Source organism: Sitophilus oryzae, unplaced genomic scaffold (genome assembly GCF_002938485.1).
Source record: "Sitophilus oryzae breed Bouriz unplaced genomic scaffold, Soryzae_2.0 scaffold_1588_pilon_pilon, whole genome shotgun sequence".
Classification (NCBI taxonomy): domain Eukaryota; kingdom Metazoa; phylum Arthropoda; class Insecta; order Coleoptera; family Curculionidae; genus Sitophilus; species Sitophilus oryzae.
This window is the reverse complement of record NW_022146267.1, coordinates 1,350,815-1,363,512: the sequence shown is the minus strand read 5'-3', so window position 1 is coordinate 1,363,512 and position 12,698 is coordinate 1,350,815. Positions and strand designations below refer to the sequence as shown.

Here is a 12,698-nt window from a genome sequence, read left to right as displayed (position 1 = left end):
AAATCCAAAATTTAATTACTTGTTCTAAGTGATTTACAAACACTGATGTTCAGTCTGTATATATTCGTTTTGAATTACTAATTTTTGAAAAATTGATAAAAATTAAAAGGCATTCAATTGAGGAACTTTCCAGTTGAACAGTCCAGTTGACGGAAGGTTTCTGCTAGTGTTGACAATAGTAAACAGTTTTGGGGATATCGCGTTTTCTTGCAGTTCTCCTTCGCCAGTTGGGAACTCTGGGTTTATTTTATATATCATTACCCTTGCTTTGGCTTCTTTGTATATATTGGCGAGAGTTTCTATATGAGGCATATATGTCAATACCTTGTTTCGCTAGGGCTTCTATTATTGCCTTAGGATATATCGAGTCTAAAGCCTTCTTAAAATCTATAAAGGCTTTTGTTCGGCTGATAGTTTCTCTTGAAGTATGTATGTGATCAACCGTGCTGAAGACGCTTCTAAAGCCTGCTTGTTCTTGCGATTGCGCAGCGTCTCATGATCATTATAATCAATCAGCCTGAAGTATCCACTGCTAGACTTAGGCCTCCCTCAAATTTTTCCACTCTTCTCGGTCCTGTGCCACTTGGATCCAGTTTCCTCTAAATCTCTTTCACCTGACCATCTTGTCAGAGGTCTGCCTCTGCTTCTGAAAGCATCCTGTCTTGTCCGCTATTCCAGTATTAGTTTGGTCCATCTATTGTCCGTTCTTCTGGCAATATGTCCGGCCCAGTTCCATTTGAGTTTTTTAAGCAGATATATAGCATCAGGCTATACGGATTTTTTCTATGGACTTTTTTCGTCAGTGTAAGTGTTTCTGCGCCATATGTAAGTACTGGGCACATTGGTAGATCTGATTTTAACACATATCTTAGTTTGCCGAATGCTGCCTATGTTATTCCTATTATTCTTTGTATCTCGTGTGTCTAGTTGTCGCGACCAACTATTGATATTTCGTGCAGCGTCTAGCGTGTTTTTTGTTCCTGTTGTTTATTATTTTTGTAAATATCTTGTATGCGACTGATAGCAGGCTTATTGGTGTATAGTTTCTGATGTGTTCTTTGCGGTCTTTCTTATGAATTAGAATTATGTTGGCGCTATAGCTATAATAAGTCTAATAATAAACACCAATAATAACTACATCTAATAATACACATCCAACGACAGTTAACTACAACATTAGGTTCACTAACATCGTTCGTTTCAGCGAGCAAGCAAGATCCCGTTAGAAGACGTCAGTTAATGAGAGAAAATTGTATAATTCTTTATCGCGTGGTGCAACAAACGCTATCTTTAAATCTTTCTTCTCCGTCATTCGTCATTAGGTGCAAAATAATCAAACAAAGCAAATTACCGTGGTTAAAGTCTCCGACACCTTACATTATGAGCTATTAGCGCTTATGCATATTCATATTTGTCAGTTGTCGGAAAATAGAATTATTCGAACAATATACCGATGACCTTTGCATTTTTTCTTAACAAGAATTCTTTCGAAAGTGTTTTTTAGCCTACTTGCTAAAAGCTAAAAAATTAGGAACAATATATATGCTACTATTGTTTATTTAAGGTATGTCCTTGTAAAATATTATTATCCACAGGATAAGGATCTTTGGAAAAAGAACATATTGTAGTGAAGAAATAGTGTTATTGTCGTACCTATCATTGTATTTCTGTAATTATTTAGATATCAAAAACGAGCGTAAGAATATATGCAAATGAATTCTCGAATTCCAACAATTAAAATATGTTAAATGTTTTATGCTTTTTGATATCTGGCACTAATTAATTCAAAAGAATGGAATTATTTCATGTTATAAGTACATAATTTATCTGTATAAGAAGTAATATAAGAGAGTATTTATATCGATATCTATATTATTTAAAAAACAGTAGGTTTAGTCGTGACTGCATGACTAAGTTAAGAAAAAACTCAAAATTTAAGTGAGGATACGCGGGACAACGTTGTGTCACGCGACCAAACGTCGGGGCGCAACGTCGGCACAACCTCGTGCCAACCCAAGTCTGCACTAGTTTGGAGAATAATTTTTGGGTCAAAACGACGTTGGATACCTACGTTGGCTAGCATCCTACTTTAGTACAAACTGCAACGTTGTTTAAAATCCTAATTCACAGAAATACAAAACTATAATATGGCGTTTTATCCTAAATTGGGATAATTATAGTAAAAATATTATTTTTATGATTTAGTTAGAGACATATGACAGATGGCAATAAAGGAAAACAAAACAAAAGTATTTAAGTGTGGAGGATGTTTGAAGATCATAATTACTGAAACACTTTAACCAACTCTGTAACTCGTTACCCAAGGCAAAAAAGTTAAACGCAAACAACTTTATTGATAAATGTATTGTTTCTACTTTGAAAAATACTAATGGGCCTTAAAATTAAAGAAGTTTTAAAAAATTTCTTGATTTTTTTTTTTAGTAAAATGCGAATAATTTAGTCGCCGTCGAAAAAAATTCCGCGTGTTGTTTAGGGTCAAATATTTCAAGTTAATGTATTAAAAAAGCAGGAATTGCTATTTTAGGAACGAAACATTTTCTTATTCAACAACATACAACATGGCGGCTTTCTCTTTGTTGTTTTGAAGATTAAGATGGAGTAGTTCGAGTAGTCGCATACTGGACTAATAAAGTCGCAGTTCAGCCTTAACAGGTAGTATACTAGTCGCAAGATTGCCTAATTTAGTCATCCTATAGTCAGTAGCGTGTCGTGGATAAATGGGCGGAGGGGGCGAAGACCTTAAGTGGCGCAATGATCAATAAAGGATCAAATAAATTACAAACTTTATTTCAGAGATGCAAGCGTCTTGTTTTAACCGATTTAAAAGAATCAATTATTTCGTCTATATTTAGATCCAGGGCTGTGTCTGCTTCAATACTGAGAAGTGATAAATAATCTTCTGGTAATTATTAATTCTTCCTAATCTACTGAAAGATCCTTCTGTACCAGCACTGTTGGTGGCTATAGTGTAAAAAATCTTCAGTAATGCACATCTTTATGTTCCTATCTACATAAAGATGTGCAGGTGCAACAGGTGCAATGACTCTAGGACATTGGAAATTAAAAATGATAAATATTCGTCAGGTGCAAATTTGTTGTCATTGCATTAATTTCTTCTAATAAACTGCAAAAATGTTTATATTCATCAACTAAAGAATAATCCATAACAATCCATAAGAAATTTTAAATTGTCATCATTGGCGTCCATATCCATCCATATTGGTCCATATCCAATAAACAATTCAATTTTTGGCACATATTAAGGAAGTCTTCAAAATGATTCTTTAGAGTACCAGTTGAAATGTCTAAAGTACCATAAAACACTGATATCTTCAAATTATCTTCAGAATTTTGATGTAGGTAATCATTTTGGATTTCATCATGAATTTTTTTTAATCTTTGTCTTTTTTTGGAAAATGATGTTGACGTATTGCATTTATTTGCCAAAATAGTAGCCTGTTTTTAAAAATTTTCAAAATATTTTTCACTTCTAATGATTTGAGATCTATAGTTACTGCAGTACTCATATGAGCAGCTGTACATAAGTTGATATTAACCTTTTGCAAGTGATTGGACAATATATTAATTTTATTCAGCACTTCATTATAATCGATTATATTTTGGTCGGTGATTCCCCGAATTTATTTCTATTGCGACTGCTTTCCTCTTCTTCTTTGGCGACGCCGCGCCGGTGCAACGTTATGTCTAGCCATTGAATTTTTATTTATAGGCAATGGTCTAGCGGTAGCGTAGTTTCAAGTTTCAAACCCATATGGAAACTTTCGTACGTAGTATATACGCCTACTTCATTAGAGATTTAAATTATTAAATATAAGAAGGTTTGCTTATAAGTTAAGTTAAAAAACAAAAATAAAATGTGAGAAATATATACGTCATTTTTTTATCTTGAAGAGCTCAGGGCACGGAAGGGCGCCGTTTGTTTTAGCGTTAAATTTAGTTTTTCTATTTTTTTCAAAGGGCGCCAGGGGTGCCAAGCGCATAGGGGCGGAGGGGGCGTTCGCCCCCCCTGGCCCCCTATACGACACGCCACTGCCTATAGTCTAGCTTGTGCCGCCCTCTATATTCTAAATAAAGGAGGGAGTGAATAAATAAGTATCGGTAATATGTCGACGTATATTTAAATTTATTTATATGTGCCTTTCTTACGTCCCATTTTAATTAAGCTTTTTTATAAAAACAAAAACGGCACTGAACTGTCTGACTAACACAACAATGATGTGAAAATTTAAGATTTAAGGTTATGGTTCAATACAGTTGGAAAAAGGTAGTGGCTCGACGTCCTACCAACGTAAGAATAAGGAAATTGGACAACGTTGGAATTAGTAAAACAGACGACGTTTGCATAACGTTGGAATAGGTCCTGAAAGTGACGTCGGAAAACTCTTTATTGCCTAACATTGTAACTACGTTGTCCGAATCACCTAAATATCACTTAAGCAAAAAAGGTTACAAGACAACGTTTATTCGACATCGCAGAAGCTTTTACTTTGTTGTAGTACTAGTTCAACGTCGGCACAACGTTACAACAACGTTTACATTTATTTTGATACCCAAGGTACAGAGCTAACTATTTTTTGTAACTAATCCAACGTTGTGTTTACTAAACATGTGGTCGCAAGTCGTGAAAATGCTACTTCCCAAGTTTTACTAATTCCAACGTTGTTTAGATTTCCTTATTCTTACGTTGGTAGGACGTCGAGTCACTTCCTTTTTGCAACTGTATTGAACCATAACCTTAAATCTTAACCCTGCAGTACACGCGGCGGTTCTGTTAGATACCACCTTCAATGTTTATTTATTTTATCTGGAACGAACAAAAGCAGAGCCACGTCCCCTGAGCTATCTTCCCAGAAGAAGTGGCTACATCTATCAGTATAGTATTGACCGTTGTGGTGTATAGATGTTTGCAAATATTAATACAAATTATCTAAGGGATACCCGCGTGTTGCCAGGTAATTTTTCATAAAATCAATCGTTAAGTTCTATAATGCAGTTGATCAAATGTGTTCTCTCTATAATGTGGCTAGGATTACTAGAAGGTGGCCAATGGTCTTCAGTATTTTGAATATTGCCGGTATAAATAGTCAAATTATTAATACTGGAAATAAAAATAAAGTTAAAAGCCGTCGAGCTTTTTTGCGTACACTCTCCAATGAGTTATTATCTGGACACCTTTAACGCAGACAGGTAAATAGAACAGGACTTACAGATGGAATAAGCAGAATATTTCCACTTCAAGAATGCTCTAATGCCGGGACAAACACTGATGAAAATTATGTGATCATTGCAAAACAATCAAAAAGAAAAGACACAAAATTTTCCTGTCATTTCTGTAATTAAAGATTATGTTTAGAACATTCTAATACTATTTGTCAAACTGATTGCTATAAACATAATTTTGAAAGTGATTGTGATAGTTAATTATGTGAACATATAAGCGATTTGAAAAGTGTTATAAACATTATATACTTACATCTGAACTTAAGAACAGTGATGTTTCGTTAGAATATTCTTTACTTTTTTTCACTTACTCAATAAAATTTACAATATCAAATGATGTTTCATTTTACAGTTACTCAATTTTTAATTTACAAACAATAAGTATCTCTCAGATAACCGCGTTTACCTTCGATACTTTTTAGCCTGCGTGTACTACAGGTTAAATTTTCACTTCATTGTTCTGTTCAGTCAGACAGTTCAGTGCTGTTTTTGTTTTTATAAAAAAAACTTAATTAAAATAGGACGTAAGAAAGATGCATATAAATTACAGTTGAGGGTTTCGGTTCAGCCGTTCTTGAGTTAAAAATGGTGTATCTAACCCGACGTATTTTTATGACCTTAGGAGTACTAAATGACTTTAATTAACTTTTGTTTCGTTAATTACGCACGTGGAATTAGTCCTATCTGTATCAATCCGATCGAGCAGAACAATCGTCCTATGACAACAAACGTGCGTTAGACAATTTCACGACCCAATGGCTTTTAAATAGACATAACGAAGCCACGAACACACCATCACCTCAAATCGAATATCTCTATACATATATTCGCGGCAAAGGTCGTGCCGAATGGTTGATTACGTCAAAGCGAGGCCTTTCTAGTACGTTGGCACAATACGAGACTCAATTTGGGTTTAATTCGACCTGTAATTATCGAAAGATGCTTTTGTTTTGGAGGAAAACCTGTTAAATTAGGGATAGCGATACAGTAATTAGGTGGTGATATAAGTTGCGGCCACAAAAGACATTTTTTGGGCTATTAAATCGTCAGTCAGCTGCAAATTTAAGGATCTTATTTTATTAAAAAAAATAAAAACTTCGTCTACTAAAATTTATTGTCTCTAAATATACACGCAAATCAGAATGTACCAAATATGATACGACCAGTAGTGCTGTATGCATGTGAAACGTGGACCAGGGCCATGCAAGTGAAATATTCAAAATGGTTCCAGCAAAAGTTTCCGAACTATGACGGGTGATGGCGCTGATCGTCAAGATTTTTGGACAGGGATTTTGCTTACCGACAATACGACGTGAGCTACGACCGGACCAGAACCAATCAGAATGATCAGTCTTTCGTGGACATTTGCCGCGGAAGTGTGTGTTAATTTCTGTTGTGATAAATGTGGTTGTGTTTGCAGTTTGATTTTTCAGTTTTGATATTATGTTAAAATTAATTTTGAAGTATTGTATCACCTGTTTTTATGTAATAGTACTTTTTTTAGTTTGTTTAACAATATTATACCAAAGAGGTTATACTTAATATATCAATTTGCATAGCCTAACTTTTTTATCAATAAACTTTGTAGATTTTCAGATTATTTAATTCCTTTTGTTTCCGTTTGTAATTTTATTTTTAAGACATATTATGTGATTGTTTCAGATAATATGTTTTAAAAATAAAATTGCAAATAGCGAATAAAAATAATTAAAATAAAAAAGTGTATTTTACAATTCCCCCCGGCCCCGCACCCCTTTAGCTAACCTGTAAATGTCAGCTTTGTCGAGAGATGGCGTTACGAAAATGGAACCGATTTATTACAAGGAACTTGGGCTTCTTTTTCGTTAGTATATTCTGTGACGTGGACGTTCAATGCAACGGAATGTTCGAGGCAGTGGCGGACTAATGGGGGGGCGGAAGGGGCGGTCCGCCCCGGGCCCCGTCTTTTAGGGGGCCTCCGAATCTTAATAAGTAATTTTTTATTCAAGTGGCAAACAAGGCCAATATGTGTTCAGTAGTTATAAAGCAGTTTGTAGGTGGAGTATGCAAACCATACGTACACGCCAACTATAAACAGTATAAATGGAAGCAGATACTTACTTAATTATCAATTATATAATAGTCAATACCATTTTCTATTTAGGAAATTAAATCAAGGGATAATTTTCTTTGTTTAAAATATCCAATAAATATTATTTTTTATATATTTTGAGACTGAATTTTCTTATTTTAGCTTTTAAGTTATTTTTCAATGGTTTCATAATTTATTTTTACTGAATAAACATATTACATTACAACCAATGCACAGCATAACGTATATTCTAGCTTCATTACCGATGATGAGCCGTGAAGTAAGTCTTTAGTATAACGGGAGCCACGGACCTGAGACAGCGAAGGGGCCCCTCGGATCTTGGAGGACTTACAAAATCGCGATATTTTGTCGCGGTATTTTCCTAGAAGCATTTTTAAGAAAAAAATATTTAAAATTTTTGGAAGAAAAAAACTACCTGTCAAAAAAATTTGTCCAGCCTAAAAGTCAAATTTAGTGATTGTGACATAAAGACCTTGTGACATAAAGAAAAGACATGTGGCTACCTATTTCAAAAATTAAATTGTTCAAATGTCATATAATAATAATGGCGGTAGCTGTCATGGAATTGAGCGATTAAAAAATGATCACAAATATTTTTTTTCAAATGGAAACCCACTTTTTTTTTCACTAGTGAAAAGGTTTTTCAATTCGTTACGTTTTAACTAGACATATTTTTATACCTAAAATAAATCGTTTTTAAGTTACTTAAGATTTAGTTTGAAAACGTATATTTTTCTTGATTTTATCTACCTTCCTTTGACATTACGTGTCAAACAGTCAGACAATTGAGTCAGAGCCAACTGAGCGTAACAGTTAGATTTCCGCCACTAGAGTAGTAGGAACAAAGAACTTGAAGGAAATGGACCGTTGACTCTGTTCATACTATCTTTACATTTATTAATTCTGATGCTTTCATATACATCTAATTGCCTGTAATTTGAGACTTGTTTAATTAATTTTAAATTATTAAAATCTATACAATGTTCATTATCAACAATATGTTCGGCAACGCAAGATTTATCCGGTCTACCATATCTTATCTGAGCTAAATGTTCTTTAAATCTAGTTAATATTGATCTTCTAGTTTGCCCAACATATTTCTGATTACAATCTTTACAAGAAATTTCATAAATACCCGACCTTTCTAGTGGAGGTGTTTTATCTTTTGGATTACCTAATAATTGTTGTAATTTATTATTAGCACTATACACAAGTTTATAATTGACATTCTTAAAAATTCCTTTTAGACCACGATCTCTATCAAACGGTATCGAAAAATATTTAGACGTATCTTTCTCCACTTGAAAAGTCGAATTTTCAGAAATCATTAACCTATACCTACGTTTTCTAATTAATTTATCAACTAGTGAAGGAGAATATCCATTACACTCAGCTACATTCCTAATGTAATCTCTTTCTATTTCATATCTTTCGTTGGAAAGTGGGAAACTAAGTAATCTATGAACTAAGAAATTTAAACTAGCCATTTTATGTTCAACACTATGATGTGATTCATTAGGAATATATCTGCGTGTGGTCGTATTTTTCCTATAGATATCAAATTCCAGGCATTTATTAGTATTTCTAATAACTAATACATCTAGAAATGGTAATCTGTCGTTGTCCTCAATTTCATGCGTAAATTTAATGGAAGGAAAACGATTATTTAACTTAGAAATAAAATTATCTATGGCGTCTGAATGTGTGTCAAAAACAGCAAAAATATCATCCACATACCTAAACCATACCCTTGGAAAATACTCAAACTGATTCTTAGCCTCCACTTCAAACCTGCTCATGAATAAATTAGCCAAAAATGGAGACAATGGATTACCCATTGCTGTACCTTCCCGCTGTTCAAAAAAGTTGTTATTAAATTGAAAACAATTTTGTTTCATACATAACGATGTAAGCTCAATATATTCACTCACAGTTTTGTTGTCGAGACCATTTGCGTTCAGTAATTCCTTCAAGTAGCCTAAAGTATGTGGAATTGGAACACTTGGGAACAACGAAGATACACAAAGGAGACCAAAATTTCACCTTCATGCAATGTTATATCTTTAATTTTGTTAATGAATTCAATATTATTTTTAACTGAGAAAGAAGGTTCATGATCAGGTAAATTTTCGAACTCCCTTGATAACCATTTTGCCAAATTATAAGTCGGAGAACCTACAGCCGAAACAATTGGGCGCATAGACTTGTCCGGCTTATGAATTTTTGGCAAAGCATACAATTTTGGTAATGAGGGATTGGATACTTGCAATTTCCTCTTTAAAGAAAGATCAATAAGGGTGTTACATTCTTTTAGAGTTTTTTTAACGTCTGCTACCATCTTAGACAAGGGATTCTTTTTCAAATTTATGTAGGGGCCATTATCGATTAAGTTGTTAACCTTATCATAATAGTCTTTTTTATCTAATATAACAACCTTATTTCCCTTATCAGCTTTTAGATAGAAACAATCTTTGTTACGCAAACTCTTGACAATATTGTGCTCTTTGTTAGATTTTAATGAATTACTTGAAACAATATTTTTTGATAACTGATTTCTACAAGCCTCTCTTGCAAATACTTTAGAAGCCTCGGGCAAGTGCTGAATAGCAGTTTCAACACCAACGACGATTTCCTCCAAAGCGCTACCAGAGTTGGGCAATGCATACTTTAAACCTTTGTTTAATAAACTGAGCTCTTGTTTATCAAAAGTCTGCGAAGAAAGATTTTCCACTATGTTTATGTCTCTTTGGAAAACATGTTTGTTTTTAGAGCTTTTTAATTTTTTAAACTTATTATTCAAAATGGACATTTTCTTAACAAATTTTGAATTGATAACCACAAACATATTTCTCTGAAAGAGACACCAACATTCATACTCTACATTAGTTAGCTTATAAGTAAGTTTTTTGTAAAGTCCATAGGCTTCAATTTCAAGCATACGTTTACTATACAGAAATTTGATTTCTAAATCAAGCCATTTTTGTTTTGCAATTTTCTCTAGCTTATCACTAACGTAACTTTTCGGAATATCAACTTTAATAAAACTAGGATGAACTAATAGACTACCGTTCGAGACGCACTGATGTTATTTTGGTTTGTAAGTTTATGTCATTGTGACAAAGAATGTTATTAAAGGTAAAGTAAATGTTTCTAACTAGTGTTAACTAAAGCATATTATTTTGTTTTTCTGTTGTAATATCCTGTGCTAAAGCTTTTCCTTAGATATTTATTGGACACTTATTTAATGGATTCGATTTATGCTATGAATAATTTCAGTTTAAAAGTAATCATAATAAAATCATTTACTGTCCATTCCTTTTGGTTAAGTGTGACAATCAGGGCCGTTTGATTTTGATTTTATCTGCTATCAATGATGTAGGCAACTAGGTCCAATATTAATTAAACAGGTTGTATTCTTAGCCAACCTGTCAGCTTTTATGTTTCCACAACGTTGTGTCTGTCTAATGTCATAACAATTGCGTGAACTACTCTATTACAAAGTATTCAGTTAAAGCTGTTTTTGATTGCCTATGTATTTATTTATTAACGATTACTAAAATCTCGTTATTACTATACCGGGTGCATCTCAAAACTGGCTCACCCCTATAACTAAATTATTTTTGCAGATAAAATAATCGATATTTGGTATGTTAGTCTATGACATAAATTAGGATTGATTGACGCATCACTATTGACACATCGACTAGTGACACATTGACGCATTCAATTATTTTCGGTCACTTCCTGTTTCACCGGAAATGGTTTATTTGAAATTGCAACATGCAATTCATAACGACAAGTTGACTCGAAATACCATGTGTGTCGTACCAAATTATTCGCAAAAAATGTTTTTTTTTTTCAAATATGCTAATGAACCATCCTCGTCCCATTTGAAAAAATTGAGGTGTGATTAAAAATACGATATGGCCACAACAAGAAACTAAAAACATTAAACGATCAAATCTATTTTTCGAGGCTCCTTGATTAAAAATTGGTGGTTTTAACACACGCACTTTTTGGCACTCTAGATGGAAATGTAAAATACAGTTTTGTTTTAAGCAAAAATGTCAAAAGTTATTCAGTGTCATTTTATATCCAATAAAAAAATACCAAGGGTGCTACTTAAAAATCAAAAGTAGTAGTCACTTCCGGTGAAACAGGAAGTGGCCGAAAAGAATTAAATACGTCAATCAATCTTAATTTATGTCATATACGAACATACCAAATTTCGTTTTTTTTTATCTAAAAAATAAAAAAGATATAGGGGTGAGCTATTTTTGAAACACACCCGGTATTATAGCTATATTAATTTCGTTAGCCCTAAGTACCAACTAGATATAGGTCACAATCATTAAGGTGCAATAACCAGTTAATCCCTCGCAAATAACGCAGTTTTTCTTGCTAATTTTCAGATCCATTTTTCATCGTCGTCGCCTGTCAACCAACCTGCAAAAACCTAGAAAAAAGCATAAAAAGCTAGTGAACTAGCTGAAAAATGGACAAGTTTGAAATCGAGACGTAATTAGACCGAAAATTGCACGTTCGTAGAACTATTATTATCGGTGTGACTGTGTGAGAGCGTAGCATGTCGCATAAATGGCGGTGATAAATTACGGAATTGGTAAAAATGGGGCGGCAGATGGGCCGGTATATTACCACCGCTTTCTTCATAATGGCCGGTGCATTTTTGGTTAAAACCCACTCGGTAAGTAACGTTATAGTAACGTAATTTTTATTTCATACAGTATACCCATAAAACACGGATATTAAGGTTTTACAGTAATAAGTTGGGTAACTGAACTATGTGCTTTGATGTATCTTTCATTTTTACAGTGATATACAGGGTGGTCCGAACTGTATTCCGGAAACTTCGGCAGCATACCGGGTGCGTCTCAAAAGTGGCTCACTCCTATAACTTTTTTATTTTATCAGTTAAAAAAAACAGATTTGGTATGTTAGTATATGACATAAATTAGGATTGATTGACGTATTCAATTGTTTTCGGTCACTTCCTGTTTCACCAGAAATGACTACAACTTTTGATTTTTAATTGGCACCCTCGGTATTTTTTCACTTTATTCGATAGATAATAACACTCTGAATAGAATGACACATCATATGTCAACTTTTCACATTTTCGCATATGGTTTATTTGAAATTATAACTTGCGGTTCGTAACAAAAATTTCACTCGAAATACCAAGTGTGTGGTATCTAATTATTCGTAAAAAAATGCTTTTTCCAAATATGCTAATAAGCCACCCTCGTTCCATTTGAAAAAATTGAGATATGATTAAAAATACGATTTGAGCATTTTCTAACTGGCCAGGACAAGACACTTAAAA

General features: G+C 33.6%; 1 protein-coding gene across 2 annotated transcripts in view; it reads left to right on the top strand.

Moving 5' to 3' along the window:
• The window catches only part of LOC115879812 (A disintegrin and metalloproteinase with thrombospondin motifs adt-1), a 170,633-nt gene that overhangs the window by 24,251 nt on the left and 133,684 nt on the right, over positions 1 to 12,698 (top strand). For both annotated transcript variants that reach the window (XM_030896817.1, XM_030896816.1), the window contains exon 2: positions 11,767 to 12,059. In XM_030896817.1, coding sequence (XP_030752677.1) covers positions 11,982 to 12,059 — 78 coding nt within the window. In that variant the 5' untranslated portion in view covers positions 11,767 to 11,981. The remainder of the gene's footprint in view (positions 1 to 11,766; positions 12,060 to 12,698) is intronic.